At 36.0% G+C, this 15488-nt stretch overlaps 1 protein-coding gene across 2 annotated transcripts in view; it reads left to right on the top strand.

Annotated features, from left to right (window-relative positions):
• AIR9 (Outer arm dynein light chain 1 protein) overlaps positions 1 to 15488 on the top strand; it is a 108920-nt gene that overhangs the window by 21719 nt on the left and 71713 nt on the right. For both annotated transcript variants that reach the window (XM_028235033.2, XM_028235034.2), the window contains exon 15: positions 10277 to 10412. In XM_028235033.2, the coding sequence (XP_028090834.2) occupies positions 10277 to 10412 (136 nt within the window). The remainder of the gene's footprint in view (positions 1 to 10276; positions 10413 to 15488) is intronic.

The following is a 15488-nucleotide window of genomic DNA, read 5'->3' as shown; positions in this document are numbered from 1 at the left end:
TTCAATTTTTTTAAAATCCAAAATTGAGGGGTACAAAATGAACAAATTATTTGATTATGTTTGTCATTTTTTATCAGTAAAATATCACTCTCTTTTCAAACTGAAATTTATAAAAAGGAAAAATTAATTTTGTATACATCCTCCGTCCCAACATATTAGTTCCATTTAGGGAATCCAACTTTTTTGTGGTAGTACAATTACTATAGCTAGAATGTAAATGGAGAAATTTAGGGTTATGGTTTGAGAGGAAGAAAGAGAGAAGAGAGAAAGAGACAGATAATAATATATGGTTTAGAGTTGTTGAATTACTCTACACCATGCAGGAGCCTTAGACAAAAGAGATGAACGGGCTGGGCCATAAGAAACAATGCCACGAGTTTGGAACCGTTGATAAACCTGTAGAGGAGAGGGAGGTAATGGAGTAGGATCTAAACTGGGGTGAGGATCTATATTGGTGGGAGGTGAGATAGAGGATGAGGGAACACAAGGCACCGGAAGAGTAGGTGGGGGAGAGGATGGCTCCTCCTCACGACAAGAGAGAAGATCAACGGATAACTGCTGCCCAGGTGAAGAACAAAAAGGAGTAGCCTCAAAAAAGGTAACATCAACATTGACAAAGTACCTACAAGACTCATGATGGTAACACCGATAACGTTTCTGAGTACAAGAATAGCCTAAGAACACACACTTGTGAGCATGAGGAGATAATTTATCCAAATTCGAGTCAAGAACATGGACAAAGGCCACACAACCAAAAACACGAGGAGACAAGTGAAACAGAGAAGATGTTGGGTATAACTGAGAGTAGGGAGACTAGTTGTGTAACACAACATCACCCCAAAACTACTTGGGAACGTGCATGTTAAATATCAGTGTGCGAGCCACATCTGGCAAATGGCAGTTTTTTCGCTCCACAACACCATTTTGGGGGGATATATGAGAATAACTAGTCTGATGAATAATATAATAAGTATCACAAAAGTTATTAACAATAGATTGCGCATATTCTAAGGCATTATCAGATCGAAATATCTTGATACGTTTCCCAAATTGAGTAAAGATTTGATTATAAAACTTAGAAATGATGGAAGGCAAATCAGATCTCTGTTTGATTAAAAACAACCAAGTCATTTTAGAATAATCATCCACAAAAATAAAAAAATAAAAAAAATCATTAACAGTGGGAGTTCGAGAAGGACCCCAGAGAAGAAGAAATCAAACGGGGACACACACCAAATACCAATGGTGAGACTTGAACCCTAGACTTTTATCAACCTGGACTCTGATATTATGTTAAGTTACCAATTGTTCAAAAAGTTTAAGCTGTTAGGAAATGGGTCAAACAATATATATCAAGCTATCCAACACTAGTAGTTATCCTCATATTCTCTGACATGCACATTAATTGTTAGATGAGATAGAAATGGAAGGAGGAGAGATCATCTTCGGGCATTGCTAACTTGTAGGAAGCCAAATCAAATATTCTGTATTACAATATTCCTTTTTGTGAAGCGAAGTCTCACATCGCCTGAGTACTGAAGAAATATTAAGCATATATGCATGAGGGCAGTGTGAGAATATTGTTCTTTGATTCTGATTCTTTGACCTCTAATTTGATCGCAAGGGCTTTCGCATCTCTCTCTCTCTCTCTCTCTCTCTCTCTCTCTAGTTCAGATACTCAAACATCCATCGTGGTTTGTTGGGTCTGTTCAAACGACGATTTTGTCTCTTATTTTGGTTGGTTGGCCTCTGATTTTGGTTCGTTGGTCTCGATCTCGCTCTTGGGTTGATACATCACCATGGTCTCTCTGTTCCTTTGTTTGCTCCATCCAAATTTGGTGTGTATGTCTCTCTCTCTTAGTCTTTCTCTGTGTTCGTGTTATTGCTCTTCGTTTATTATAGACCCAAACTTCAGTTCTCGGCTTATTACTATTTGACCTATTAATTCTCTCTTTATTACACTTTAATCCATCCCTGGTTTATTACAATGTCGGACACCAAAATCCAAGCCATCAGATGTAAACTCACTTGTTCCAATTATGCTTGTTGAGCCAGTGTTATGAAGAATTTTCTTCTTGGTCAGAAAAAATGGGGTTATGCTTCCGGTTCAGTTCCTTGCCCATCAGATCCGAAGAAGGAAGGATATCTGACTTCTTGTGATACTTTGGATTGTAATAATGTCCAAGTTCTGACATGGTTTCATAATTCCGTGGATGACCGTTTTGGAATGATATTTTCTAAATACAGTACTGCTAAGGAGGTATGGGATTATTTACAGTGTTTATCAGTAATCTAACTTTGCCAGGCGGTATGAGTTGGAAACAACTATTCAGGGTGCTCGTCAGCGATATCAGTCTATTTAGGACTTTTATATTGAGATGACAGGTCTTTGAGATCAGTTAGCTCTTATGGACCCATCTAGCCTCAAGGTTTTAGATGCTTATATTGAGTTTCGGGAGCATGGTTGATTAGTGCAGTTCCTAACGGCTCTCTTCCCTCAGTATGAGGCTATTCGTGGTGGTATTCTTCACCGGTCTCCCTTTCCCTTTGTGGATGCTATTGTTCGTGAGCTTCTCTCTGAGGAAACCCGTCTTAAGACGGGGAGTTAGACTCTGTCTCCATCTGTCTTCCTGGCTCCTGGCCAACCTCCACTACTATCAACCCCACCTCCTCATCAGCTTCCAGTTACTACAAAGCCCAAGAAAGGGCCCCTGACTTCTGATGAGCGTGCTTTCTGCCAACAGAGGGGCCATTGAAAGTACAACTATCCCAAGAAGGGCCGTGCCTCTTCTTAGCAGTCTTAGTTACAGTCCCGAGCTCCTACTCAAAATAACTTTCGGCCTCCTGTTGCTTATACTGCATCTACTCTGGCTCTAGATCCTGAATTGGCTTCCTTGAGTGCTTATATTGCTCAACTTCAGCACCTCTTGTTTACCTTTTAGCCATCCCCATTTGCCTCTGCTTTTACCTCTCTTCATTACAGTTTGCTTGAGTCCTTTTCAGATGTATCTTTTTCTGTTTAGCTTTTTGACTCTGGTGCTTTTCATCATATGAATCCTCACTTTTCCTTACTTCAAAATTGTATCTCTCCTTCTCCTCCTATTACTATTAATACTGCTAATGGGTCTGGTATGTCCGTTCTGTTTATTGGGTCTGTCTTACCCTCTGCCATGTCTGCAGTTACTATTCCCATTGTTCTTTATGTTACTCAGCTATCTGTTAGTTTATTATCTATTAGTTAACTAGATGCTTCTATTTTGGTGTTATTTTTTCACCTTATGTCCGTTGTGTGTAGGATTGAGTGTCCAAGAAGCAGATTGGGACCAGCTATAGAGTTGGAGATCTCTATGTGGTAGAAAGTTTGCATCTCCCTCTATCTACCTCTCTAGTTGCATTTTTCTCTTTTTAGTTAGATTCTCAATCGAGTTAGTTTTATTTATAGCATTCTCGTCTATTTGTCTGTTGACTGCTTACGGTCTTTAGCTCAGTCGGGAGTGTTGGGTAAAGTTTTTCCTAGTTAAATTGATGAATGTCGGGGGTGTAAACTTGCCAAAATATCAACTTTACCATTTAATAAAAGTACTATTTTTGTTTTTCCTTTTTCTCTTGTGCATACTGATGTCTGGGGACCTTCTCTTGTTTTCACTAAAGGGGGTTTTGCATATTACGTGTCTTTTGTTGATAATTGCACCCGCTATACTTGGGTTTATCTTATGACTCACAAGTCTGACTTTCATCAAATATACCGTACCTTCCAGTTTATGATCACTACACAGTTTGGGATTACCATTGAATTGTTACGGTCTGACTTGGGTGGGGAATATTTTAAAACTGAGTTTTGTGAGTATCTGGCCAATTTAGGTACCATTTACCAAACTTTCTGTACTGATACACTTGGCCAAAATAGTCATGTTGAGCGTAAACAACGTCATCTTCTTGAGACAACTAGATCTCTCCTTTCTGCCTTTGTTCCAGCTCCCTTTTGAGGGGACGCCGTTCTTACTTCTGTTTTTGTTCTAGACCGTATGCCTACCCTTTACTATCTAGTCGTTCTTCTTATGGGGCTCTGTTTTCCTAACTTCCCAATTACTCTCTCCTTCATGTTTTGGGTCTGCGTGTTTTGTCCTTCTTCTCCGGAAAGATAGGACAAAACTTAGTGCCCGTTCTGTCCTGTGTATCTTTTTGGGTTATAGTCTTACTCAAAGGCTATCGTTGTTACGATCTTGTTTCCTGTTGCCTTTATGTCACTTGCCATGTTGCCTTTTTGGAACGTCTAGCTTACTTTCAGTTTCTGCCTCTCACTGCTCTAGTTTCTAAAGATGATTTGGTTCACATTGATCAATTTCCTTTTGATGTCCCTCTTGATGAGTACATCTCTATTGTTTCTCATGAGCTTGTTACTTCTTCTCCTCCTAACTCCCCTGCTGAGCCCCTCTCCATTGTACCCCACGAGTCTATTACATCCTCTCCACTTTCTCCCCGCCGGCTCCTTCTGCCCCTCCATTGTTAGTCTATTCTTGTCGCAAGGCTTTCCCTCCACCAGTTGTTTCTGCCCCTGCTATTGATCCTCCTGCTTCTGACGACTGATCTTGCTAACCGTAAGTATCCCTTTTGCATCCGTAAACATGTAGTCAAACTTGGTTTTGCTAAAACTTGTTTTTGTCCTTCATATTGTATGTTTTTGTTTGCTATTCACTCTTTTTTAGAACCTCAATCTTACAAGGAGGCTTGCCAGGATCCTCATTGGATTCAAGCTATGGAGGATGAGTTGTTTGTTTTGCAGAAAACTAGTAGTTGGGAGTTAGTTCCTTTGCCTGCTGGTAAGAATCTGGTTGGTTGCAAATAGGTCTACAAAGTTAAGACTCATTCTGATGGTTCTCTTAAGCGCTACAAGGCTCTCTTGGTTGCCAAGGGTTTTTCACAGGAGTATGGTATTACTTATGAGGAGACCTTTGCCCCTATTGCCAAGATGACTACTGTTCATACTTTGATATCTGTCGCTGTTGTTCGTCATTGGCCTCTTTATCAGATGGATGTTAGGAATAGTTTTCTTAATGGCCATCTCGTTGAGGAGGTTTACATACGTCCTTCCCTTGGCCTTCACCATTTCTCTAGATAGGTTTATTGTCTTCGGTATGCTCTGTATGGTTTGAAGCAATCTCCTCATGCTTTGTATGATCGCTTTCAGAATGTTGTTATTGAGCTTGGGTTTCATCTTTTTGCCTAGGACTCTGCTTTGTTTCTCCTCCACACCTATGCTGGTTTTGTTGCCTTAGTACTGTATGTGGATGATATAATTATTACTGGCTTTGATTCTTCTGCTATCTCTGAGGTCAAGCAGCATTTGTTTCGCACCTTCGAAATGAAGGATTTGGTCCCATTGCAGTACTCTCTTGGTATTGAGATGGCTTTTTCTCCCAAGGGCTACTTTCTGTCTTAGGCCAAATATGCTAATGAAGTTATTCACCGTGCTGGTCTTACTGATACTAAGATTGCTGATACCCCTATTGAGCTTAATGTGAAACTTAAAACTACTGACGATGTTCCGCTGCCTGATCCTACTTCATATCAAGAGCTCGTGGGTTGCTTAGTGTATTTGACGATTACTCGCCTTGATCTTGCCTATACTGTTCATGTGGTTAGTCAGCTCGTTTCTGCTCCTTGTTCTACACATTGGGCTGCATTGGTTCGGATTCTTCGCCATGTTCGCGATACTATCCTCCAAGGATTACTGTTGCCCTATATTTCTTCCTTGGCTTTAGTAGCCTATGCTAATGCTGATTGGGCTGGTAATGTTAAAGATCGTAAATCCACTTCTGGTTTCTGTATGTCTTTTTGGTAATTCCTTGATTCCTTGGAAAAGTAAGAAACAAACTGTTGTTGCCTGTTCTATTGCTGAAGCTGAGTACGGTGCTATGGCTCATGCTATTGTTAAAGTTGTCTGGCTTCGTTGTTTTCTCTCTGACTTTGGCGTCCCTTAGTCTTCTCCGACCTCCCTCTATTGTGATGACCATAGTGCTATTCAAATTGCCCATAACACTGTTTGTCATAAGCGAACAAAGCACATTGAGATTGATTGTCACTATGTCCGTCAGCATCTGCAGTTCGACTCTATCTCGCTTCCTTTCGTCTCTTCGGCTCTGCAACTTGCTGACTTTTTTACCAAAACTCACACCACTGCTCGGTTTCAGTTTTTTCTTAGCAAACTCTCAGTATTTTCTACTAAAACACCTTGAGTTTGAGCGGGGGTGTGAGAATATTAGGTTAGGTTTATATATATGGTAGTGTATATTGTGTATATATTCTGAGAGATTTTGTGTATATATGATAGTGTTTTCTTTACCTTTTTAGTCTTAGGGTTAGGATTACTATATAATAAGATGTATTCTTTGTATTACAACACAATTGAATATTTAGAAAACTTACAGGCACTCTCACCTTAATAGCTAGCTTTAGGGGGGTGAGTTCTATCCAAGATTGTGTAACATGGTATTAGAGTTAGAGTACTCAAGGATGGGTAAGGTGCGTGTCTCTGGCCTGCACACCGTAGGTGCTATCGAGTGAGAACGCTGGGTGTGAGGGAAGGTGTGAAACAAAGTCCCACGTCGCTTGAGTACTAAAGTAATATTAAGCATATAAACGTGAGGCACCCTCACCTTAATAGTTAGCTTTTGGGGTGAGTTCTATCCAAGACCGCATAACATGTTATCAGAGCTGAAGTACTCAGGGATGAGTAGGATGCGTGGCCCTGGCTTGCATGTCGTAGGTGTTGTCGAGTGAGCACGCTGAGCGTGAGGGAGACTGTGAAGCGAAGTCCCGCATCACATCACCTGAGTACTAAAGTAATATTAAGCATAGAGGCGTGAGGACGCCCTCACCTTAATAGCTAGCTTTTTTGGTGAGTTCTACCCAAGACCGTGTAACACTTTCATCCTGGAATTTAGAATTTTGCTCATGTGTGCTCTTAAAACTGCGTGTACAACTCAAGAAAGTTTGGTTGGGTTTGGAGCTTGTCGGGGCCCATCCCAAATGGCACCGAGGCTTGATCATGCCAACCCAAACCTAAGCTCCTAACCCAAGGTCCCAAGCCCAAAGCTTCCCTAAGCTCAATAAATTTAGCTCTGGTTAGCTTGGTTGCCCACAAATGAATAGACTGGGTTGGGTAAGCTAGTTTTTTATGCTGCCTAACTTATTATTTTGGGCTCTTATGGGCCTTTTAAATTTTTGACAGGCCCATTATGTTCTAGGTTTTCTATAGATACATCATAGCAAATAAAGAAGGTTTCAACAATGATGTAGAAAGTTGACTGCATGTTGTGAATAAAAAGATTAATGGCTAAGTTATAACCCAATAAAAAAATCTAGAGATACATCATAGTAAATAAAGAAGGTTTCAACAATGATGTAGAAAGTTGGCTGCATATTGTGAATAAAAAGATTAAATGGCTAAGTTATAACCCAATAAAAAGGCAAATTGCTGTTGGATTCTCCTCTGGACAATTCAAGAATTGATTCCACATTTCTCCTGCAGCAAATTAACTACATTGTTAAGGCACATGGCATTAACATAAAATTTTAAACAAATAACAAACGAACAATACAGTCGTAAAAAAATTCCAACTAGTATGAAAAAAATAAAAAATTAACAGATCAAAAATAGCAGCACGAATTGATAACAACAAAAGGAAGTAGTAAATATGTTAAGGCAGGTTGAAGAGCTCTTGGTTCTTGATGACAAGACAATCAAAATCTTCCAAAGCAAAACTGCAAACAATTGTCAGAAAAGGGCCTCTTAAGGCATGCAAAATGATCAAGTAGATGCAAACTGTTGGAGAACATGTAACAAAGTTAAACAAAATTACTTGTCTTGGTGCAACCAAACAATCTCACTATTCCTAGATATATATGTCACATGTATATATAGCAATGGAGCTAACAGTGCTATATATGTCACATGTATATTGAACAAAATCCATTCAAAATTGCCAATCCCTTTACAAAATTAGCACAACTCAGAAAAAAAAAACAAAGAGGAGTCGGCTTTGAGAACACAGAAGTTATGCATTGTATTCTGAATACAAATTATTTTAGAAAGAAGCCGTAATGGTTGTTTTATATATATACCATCATGGTGGTGGTGGTGCAGACTGCAGTGGTGCTTTGATGGTGCATTCCAATTGTTACAGTGGGACATACACAGAGTTTGAACCCTATTTGTTTTGTATCCAATGGTCGGGAAAGACAAATCCAATAGTTGTGTATGCTATACATACATTATAATATGTGCTTGGGCTAGGTTGGGTTTTCTGATGCCTTTGCCCAGGGCTGACCCACACTTAATTCTAGTTGATGAAATCAGCCCAAGTTTGGTTGGAATTTTCCAGGCCTGAAAAATTTTCAGGTTGGGCTCGAGATACTTGGGGTTCAACCTGCCTGAGTTAGTAGCTTAGTTATTTAATGTATGTGTAGACAGTTCCCTACACATACAAGGAATGTGGCAAATCAAGGAAAAAAAAAAAAAAAAAAAAAATCAATGATACCTGGTTTATGCATAGTTGTCAAATCGGGATACATATCGTGTATCAATATTGTGTATTATAAGATTTTTTAACGTCTTTAAAAATATTATAGAAAAATAAATATAGTCAAATATATTGTGAGAACAAAATAAAACAATGTATAATTCTTAAAATTGCAAAAGTAAGATTCCTTGATTTAAAAATATGTATACATCAATGCTTAATGCAAATAAAACGCAGAGCCGAGTTAAAATATCCGTAACAAAAGATATAGCATTCTAGTACATTATTATATTCTTGAATTAGATTTACTCTCAAAATTTTTTCTCATTATTAGTAATTGTGTTATATATTTTTTATATAGTCTTCATGCACCAATTAAGTTTTAATATTTAGGCCTCGTTTGGGAAGTGGCTATTTTAGTAGGCTATTTGGCTATTTGGCTATTTTAGTAGGTTATTTTAGTTGTGTTTGGGAAGATGAGATGAATTTTTAGTTGAGTTGTTGTATTGGAAAGTGTGTTGAAATGATGTTTAAATTTAAAATGACAGATTTATCCCTAACTTTTTTATTTTTAAAATTGATATAAAGGGGCAAAATCATTTTGCCCTTGATGTAACACTGTGCGGCTGTGACAGTGTAGGCTGTGCCTACACTGTCCCGTGCAGCAGCCTATTTTTTTTTTTTTTTTTTTTTTTTTTTGAAAATTAGAGAAAAAGGTGCTACAGTAGGGGCTTATGGGCTAATTTTGCAAAAGAGGCTATAATAGCCTAAACCTCTTATTGCCAAACACCCCCTTAATTTATGACTTTTAAGTTCTCCAATAGCTTGCCTACAATAGAAAAGTTTTTTCTTTAACTGGTATAAGTAAGTTTAAATCATCAGTACAAGATACTTAATGGCATACAATAAGTATATATTTGTCAAAAATATAGACAAAAATAAAAGAAAAAGTATCAAAACATTATTTTTTAATAAGTTAATGAAAATTTCTAACAATATTAGTTTTTATAAAACAAGTTTAATTTATTTTTTTTCCCCAAAATTGCTAAAGAAATTTAAGTATTTATGTAATGCACCATGTATCGTATATGTATCGTAATATATATTTAATGTAAGATATGTATAGATGATAGTATCGAATTCCCTTTAAAAAGTATTGAATTGTAAGATACGTATTGTGAATCGTAAGATACTGCCAACACTTTATGGCTAGTGGTAACTGTTCATTCAGCTTGTTAGTGTATCTATTGAAATCTAAAAGTCAATCTACTGCACAGTTAATCATATAGGTGAGACGAATAGATATGCGATTGCTGCCCAGCCGTGGTTGCATATCCTGCACTAGGTACAAAGTGTTATTTATTTTGCTCATCTATCTCTTTCTTATTAACCTGGAAGACTATTTCCTGTCCATTTGACCAGAGTAACAATCTTGACCCACTGTAGCGTGTGTTGAATCTCACATTAGAAGCCTATATGGGGGACGCGTTTATATGAGAAGTCTAGATGGGGTTCTTGGTATATAAGCATGAACAAGGAGCCCAAATGACATTTTGGCTATCCCTTTGGGGTGAATTCTTGTGGTTGCTACCTGGTTTATGGATTTATTGCTTTTATGTGGATTTTGTTTTGATTTCATCGGTGTTGCTTATGTCATATGTTTTGTTATTATGTTAGAGAATTCTGGAGTTTGATACATAGCACATTATGTTACTTGCTTTTACTAAGTCACGTAATTACTATTCTATTGGCAGCTCTTCCATCAGTCAGTGATGTGAAAATTATTGGTGATGCTGTTGAAGGAAATACCATCAAAGGTGTTGGAAAATACTTTGGAGGAAGGGAAGGTCCCAGCAGATTTGAATGGTTGCGTGAGGATAAGAACAGTGGGTTAGTATTCTTTCTCATTGCTAAGCTATTATCATGCTGGAATGGAGGACTGGGTGAAACAGTCAAATCTTAATGAGCTAGTTTGACCATTTGTTTGTTTGTTTGTTTTTTTCTCACAACAAACATATGATAGTGAAGATCAGGTGGTTCACATGGTTTTTTAAAATTGCCATTTTGGTTATACAAACATCGTATAAGATGTGCTTCAAATTATTAATATTCTTTTATGGTGGGATTCTAGGAGTTAGGGATTTCGTTACAAGGTAGCTGTTGTTGAAATCCCATGCTTTGGTCGAGCATGGTGATTGGTTTGTTTGGTCAGGTAGGCCAAAAATTTTAGGCAAATATGGTGTGACATTGTTGATTATGCTTGATCACCTTTTTTTTTTTCTTCTTACTTTGGATTAAAAACACTTTTTGTCTCAATGTCACTTTGGTCCCCATCTTTTTTAATTTTCTCAATTTGATCCCTAAAATTTACAATTTGAATCGGAATGATCCTATTCCTAACAAACATTGACTTGGCTAATAGTGAAGGGGCATTTTGAACTTTTCAACTTCTTCCATCCATTTCTTCTTTAACCATAGCCGGCCCTCCCTCCCCCTTCCCTTGTCATCTGCCACCACCCCCTTTTCCCTTTCCCTCCCCATTTCAGCTACCACCCTCTCCTTCCCCGTCCCAATTTCAGCCACCACCTCCTTTTTCATTCCCCTAGCACAACCTATACTCCTCCTCCATCACCACCATTAAGGGCAAATCTAGTAATTTTGTCCATTAGGGGCAAAATCTTACATTTTCCCTATTTTCTTTTCCGAGTTGACATGTTCCATTGATGTCCATAAATCAATAAGGCTACTTCACTTTGGTATCAAAGTTTGCCTCATGGTAATGGGCTTGTTTGACGCAACTTATTGTAAGCCAAAAGTTGATAATCAGAAAGTAGAAGGCATAAACATTCCACCCCCCAAATTCTAAATAATCAGCTTTTTTCAGTTTTTTTTTTTGGGTAGGTTCTTTTTTTTAGCTTATTTAAGTTATTTTTGCCTAATAAGTCATAAGCAGAAGTTGCACCAAACAGTTTGGCAGTCTCAGAATTAAAAAAATCAAAAGCAGCTCTAATAAGCTACACCAAACAACAACTACATTAAGACCGGTGGAAAAGCAAGAGTTCCACCATATGATATTTGCATGGTGATAAAAATTTATATAATATTTGCTTATTTACTGCTATTGATAAACAAATGTATTGTTGCAACGCCAAGTAAGAATGATAAATTAATCCACCCAGATTAACACAAACCAAATACTCGACACCAACAAATAACTATAGTAAAATGCAACAGTAATAATTTTTTATAATAGAAACTAGATGGTTGTTACGATATTTTTATAAAGTTGAGTGGAGGCAAATGCTCTATTGGTGCCAATGTTCATCCGCCCCTGATGATTGTAATCTCCTTCCTAGTGTTCTCAAATGTGCGTTGAGGCGAATGGGTAGGCGCACGGCACACCTGAGGTGCCTCAACACCATTGAGGCAAGGCAACTTTAATGAAGCACATGTGAGGTGCTTGAGGTGTGTAAGGCGTACCAAGGCACAAGGTGCGAAGAGGCACACATCTTTTTCAACTGTGCCTGATTTGTTAAAGATGCAATGTCAACCCTTTGATCTAACGAAGCCTATTGTAATTTTATATATTCCACACATGCTATCAAAGCACCCCAAATAAATAGATGGTCTCAATCTTAGACTACAAATTGAAAATAATTGCCTAAACTTTTATATTTTGGCTTACATATCATGTTTTGTTTTACTGTTTCTTTTTCCTTATAGGAAGTAGTAATGGTCAAATAGTAATGTGCAGGTAAAGTGTTTATTGTTAAATGACTTAGTTTGCTTAATTGGTTATTTTATTTACTTAATTTGTTTAAATACTTAATTGCTTAATTAATTTTAATTTTTTTTAAATAATTAATTGCTTAATTAATTACTTAATGGCTTTGTTGTATAATTGTTTAACTACTTTTAATTGTTAAATTTGAATTTATTTAATTTGAAAATTTTGATGTGGAGTTATTTAACACAACGTAATGTGTTGGGTAGCAATAATCTCATGTAAAAATACAATGGTTCATTCATTAGCACATGGTAGATAAAATACTCAACAAATCTCTCAATACTCGTAAAAATTTATGCAATATCTATACATTGGCTTCACTTGGATGAAGCCTACGCTTCACCCCTAGGCTTCAAGATATATTGGTGACTTGGTGTGCCTCTCGGCTTAAATAACACTTCCCCTTCCTCTTCCGCATGAAAGTTGCCACCCTCTCCTCGTGCCCTCAATCACAACCATTACTCCTCCATCATCCCTCACCACTGGAAACTCTTCCTCTTCCCATCATAACCATCACTCCTATTCTCTCCCCCATCAAGCCCTTAGCCTCCACTTACTCACCACTAGAAATCCTCTCCCTTGCCCATGACAACCACGTCATAGGCCAGCCCCCCCTCCCCCATCACCACTTGGAACCCCCTCCATTTTCCCCATGATAGCTGCCACCTCGTCCTCTCACCTTCATATCTGCCACCCTTTCCCCACAAACATTGTAACCCTCTGCCCCAAATTCCTCAACCCTCACCTCACCATTGCAACCCCCACCTCAAGTCCTATAATCTCCCACCCAGAATCTCACACCACTAGAGATAGAGAGAGAGAGAGAGACAGATAAGATGGTTGAGATGTTCAAAATGCCCCTTTGTTTTTTGTAAAATGTCCAAAATGTTCCTCAAGTGTTAAAAAACATGTTAGCCAATTTGACTGTTGTCCATTAGTAATTATGTTAAATTTGATACTTTAGGGACCAAATTCAAAAAATGATGATCAAACTGACACTAAGCGTATACTTTAGGGACCAATACTGTAATTAATCTTTTATTTTTAATTAATAAATGAAAACATGCAAGTTAAGCTCAAGTTTTTTTTATTTACTAGTGGTTGGGCATGTGCATTGCACGTGGTTTTTCATCAATTGTTAATACTGTGATTATGCTTGTTTCTTAAATTGGTATGTGATATGTATTCAAAATATGGAGACTTGTATGGATAAATTGATCTGTATCCAAAATATAATTAACCAAGAAATGAATACATACTCGGCTGAAGAATTTAAATAATAAATGAGAAATTTTATAAACATAAACATCAATTTATAGCTAGATTGTTGAGATCATAATCTTATCTTAAATATTAAATAATAAACAATAAACAGGTCCTTCAAATATATAGTATTGCATAAATCTTTCTCTATCAACTTCCCACTTCAATTTTTCATAATCCATACATGTAATACAATTGAAGGTATGAAATTAATTGTACAATTACAAAATTTTGTTTAATAGTTCATTTCATAATACAAATTTATTGATCCAACTATTGCATATTATGCTACTGGTGTAAGAATGTATTAATATCATTGTGTAATATATTTTTATACATCAAGAGTGTTGAGTCTCGTTTCCGGTGCCACGAATATCTTGCATGATGAAAAATATAACATTAGCCATTAGTGTATTTTCATTTATGTAAAAAATGTAAAATAGTTTTTATAAGAAAATGGAATGATATTGTAGCTTAATATTTCGATCGATATAGGAATTTCATAGTTGTTTTCACGATGTTTACAGATCATGCTTATAAGTGTTTGCAGGGTCACTTTCATGAATCTGTCAAGTTACATAATTTATTATGTCATTTATAAGTAATCAACATATGACAAAAATTGATCGAAACTTTTTATTTGTACTTACTTTCTGTATCATTGAGTTGCTACGATAATATTTGGGCATCATTGGATTTTTTCCATGTAATTTGACTAAACAGATAGGACAATTCCTGCTTCAGCTTGTCTAACTTTGCTTGAAGAGCATGTTGCAATACATCTTCTGTAGTTTTTGTTTCATCATTTTCTTATTTTTCTTCTTACTGACCATTATAATTTATAACTCATTGTAATAAATATATTTTGATGAGTAAGAGTTTGAGGCGATATCATATTGTTATGAATTTCAAAATCCATTTTCCCTCAATAATGTGATTTTTTCTATGAGGGGGAAAAAAGTACAATTATTGTCGTGATGGAAGTGTTTTGCAAGTCTTGGTTTGTTATTGAAAGTATTTGTTGTGGATGCTTGTTTGTATGACATGTATGTATATATGTATTGAACATAAGTTGATAGGAGAATAATACACAATTCTCAATTTTTTCCTATCAAATATAACTATATTACTGAAGTGATACATGTGAGAAAATTAAAGTATTCGATAATAATATAGCATTACAGATTGATAATGTATGAACACAGTAACATATATACATTTACATTTATATATATATATTATATATTTATATATGTAGACATTGATATATATAAGATATTACAAAAGTAATATTTGGAAATCTTTTGCAACAATATAATATAGGTAACAAGGCGAATTTAATTATTCATAATTAAATAATTGATCATAATGTTGATATTTAGGGTTACATTTTTGTGTGTATGGACCATTTTTTAATTAGATTACTAAATTCACATAAAAATTGAAAGGAATTTGTGAATAATTTGTGTAAAATTAGAGATTAGTAAGGAAAGATTTAAAAAAGAAAAGTTGATAGTGTTTGGTTTGTGGTTTTCATGTGTTTTGTTGACGGCGCTTTTTTTTTTTTAATAGCCCTTTTATTTTCTTTTTAGATTCACTTATTTGATACTTTTTTATTTTTTAATTTTACTTCTAGATTTAGATTCACTTAATCTAAATACACATAGAAAATAATTTTTTGTGTATTATTTTTGGTAAAAAAATTATTAATATTAAATAATAAAAATAATCATAATAATAACGATGATGATGATGATGATGATGATAATAATAATAATAATAATAATAACAATAATAGTACATGTTTGAATTTATAATTTTTTTTACCAATATTTTACTTTTTAATTCTATTTAGATTATTAGATATTAGATTTGCATGTAAAAGTGTAAGTTAAATATAAAATATGAAGAAATGC

This window comes from Camellia sinensis, chromosome 9 (genome assembly GCF_055761805.1).
Source record: "Camellia sinensis isolate YWXY chromosome 9, ASM5576180v1, whole genome shotgun sequence".
NCBI lineage: Eukaryota > Viridiplantae > Streptophyta > Magnoliopsida > Ericales > Theaceae > Camellia > Camellia sinensis.
Note: the sequence above shows the minus strand (reverse complement) of the source record. Positions and strands in the feature narration are given on the sequence as shown.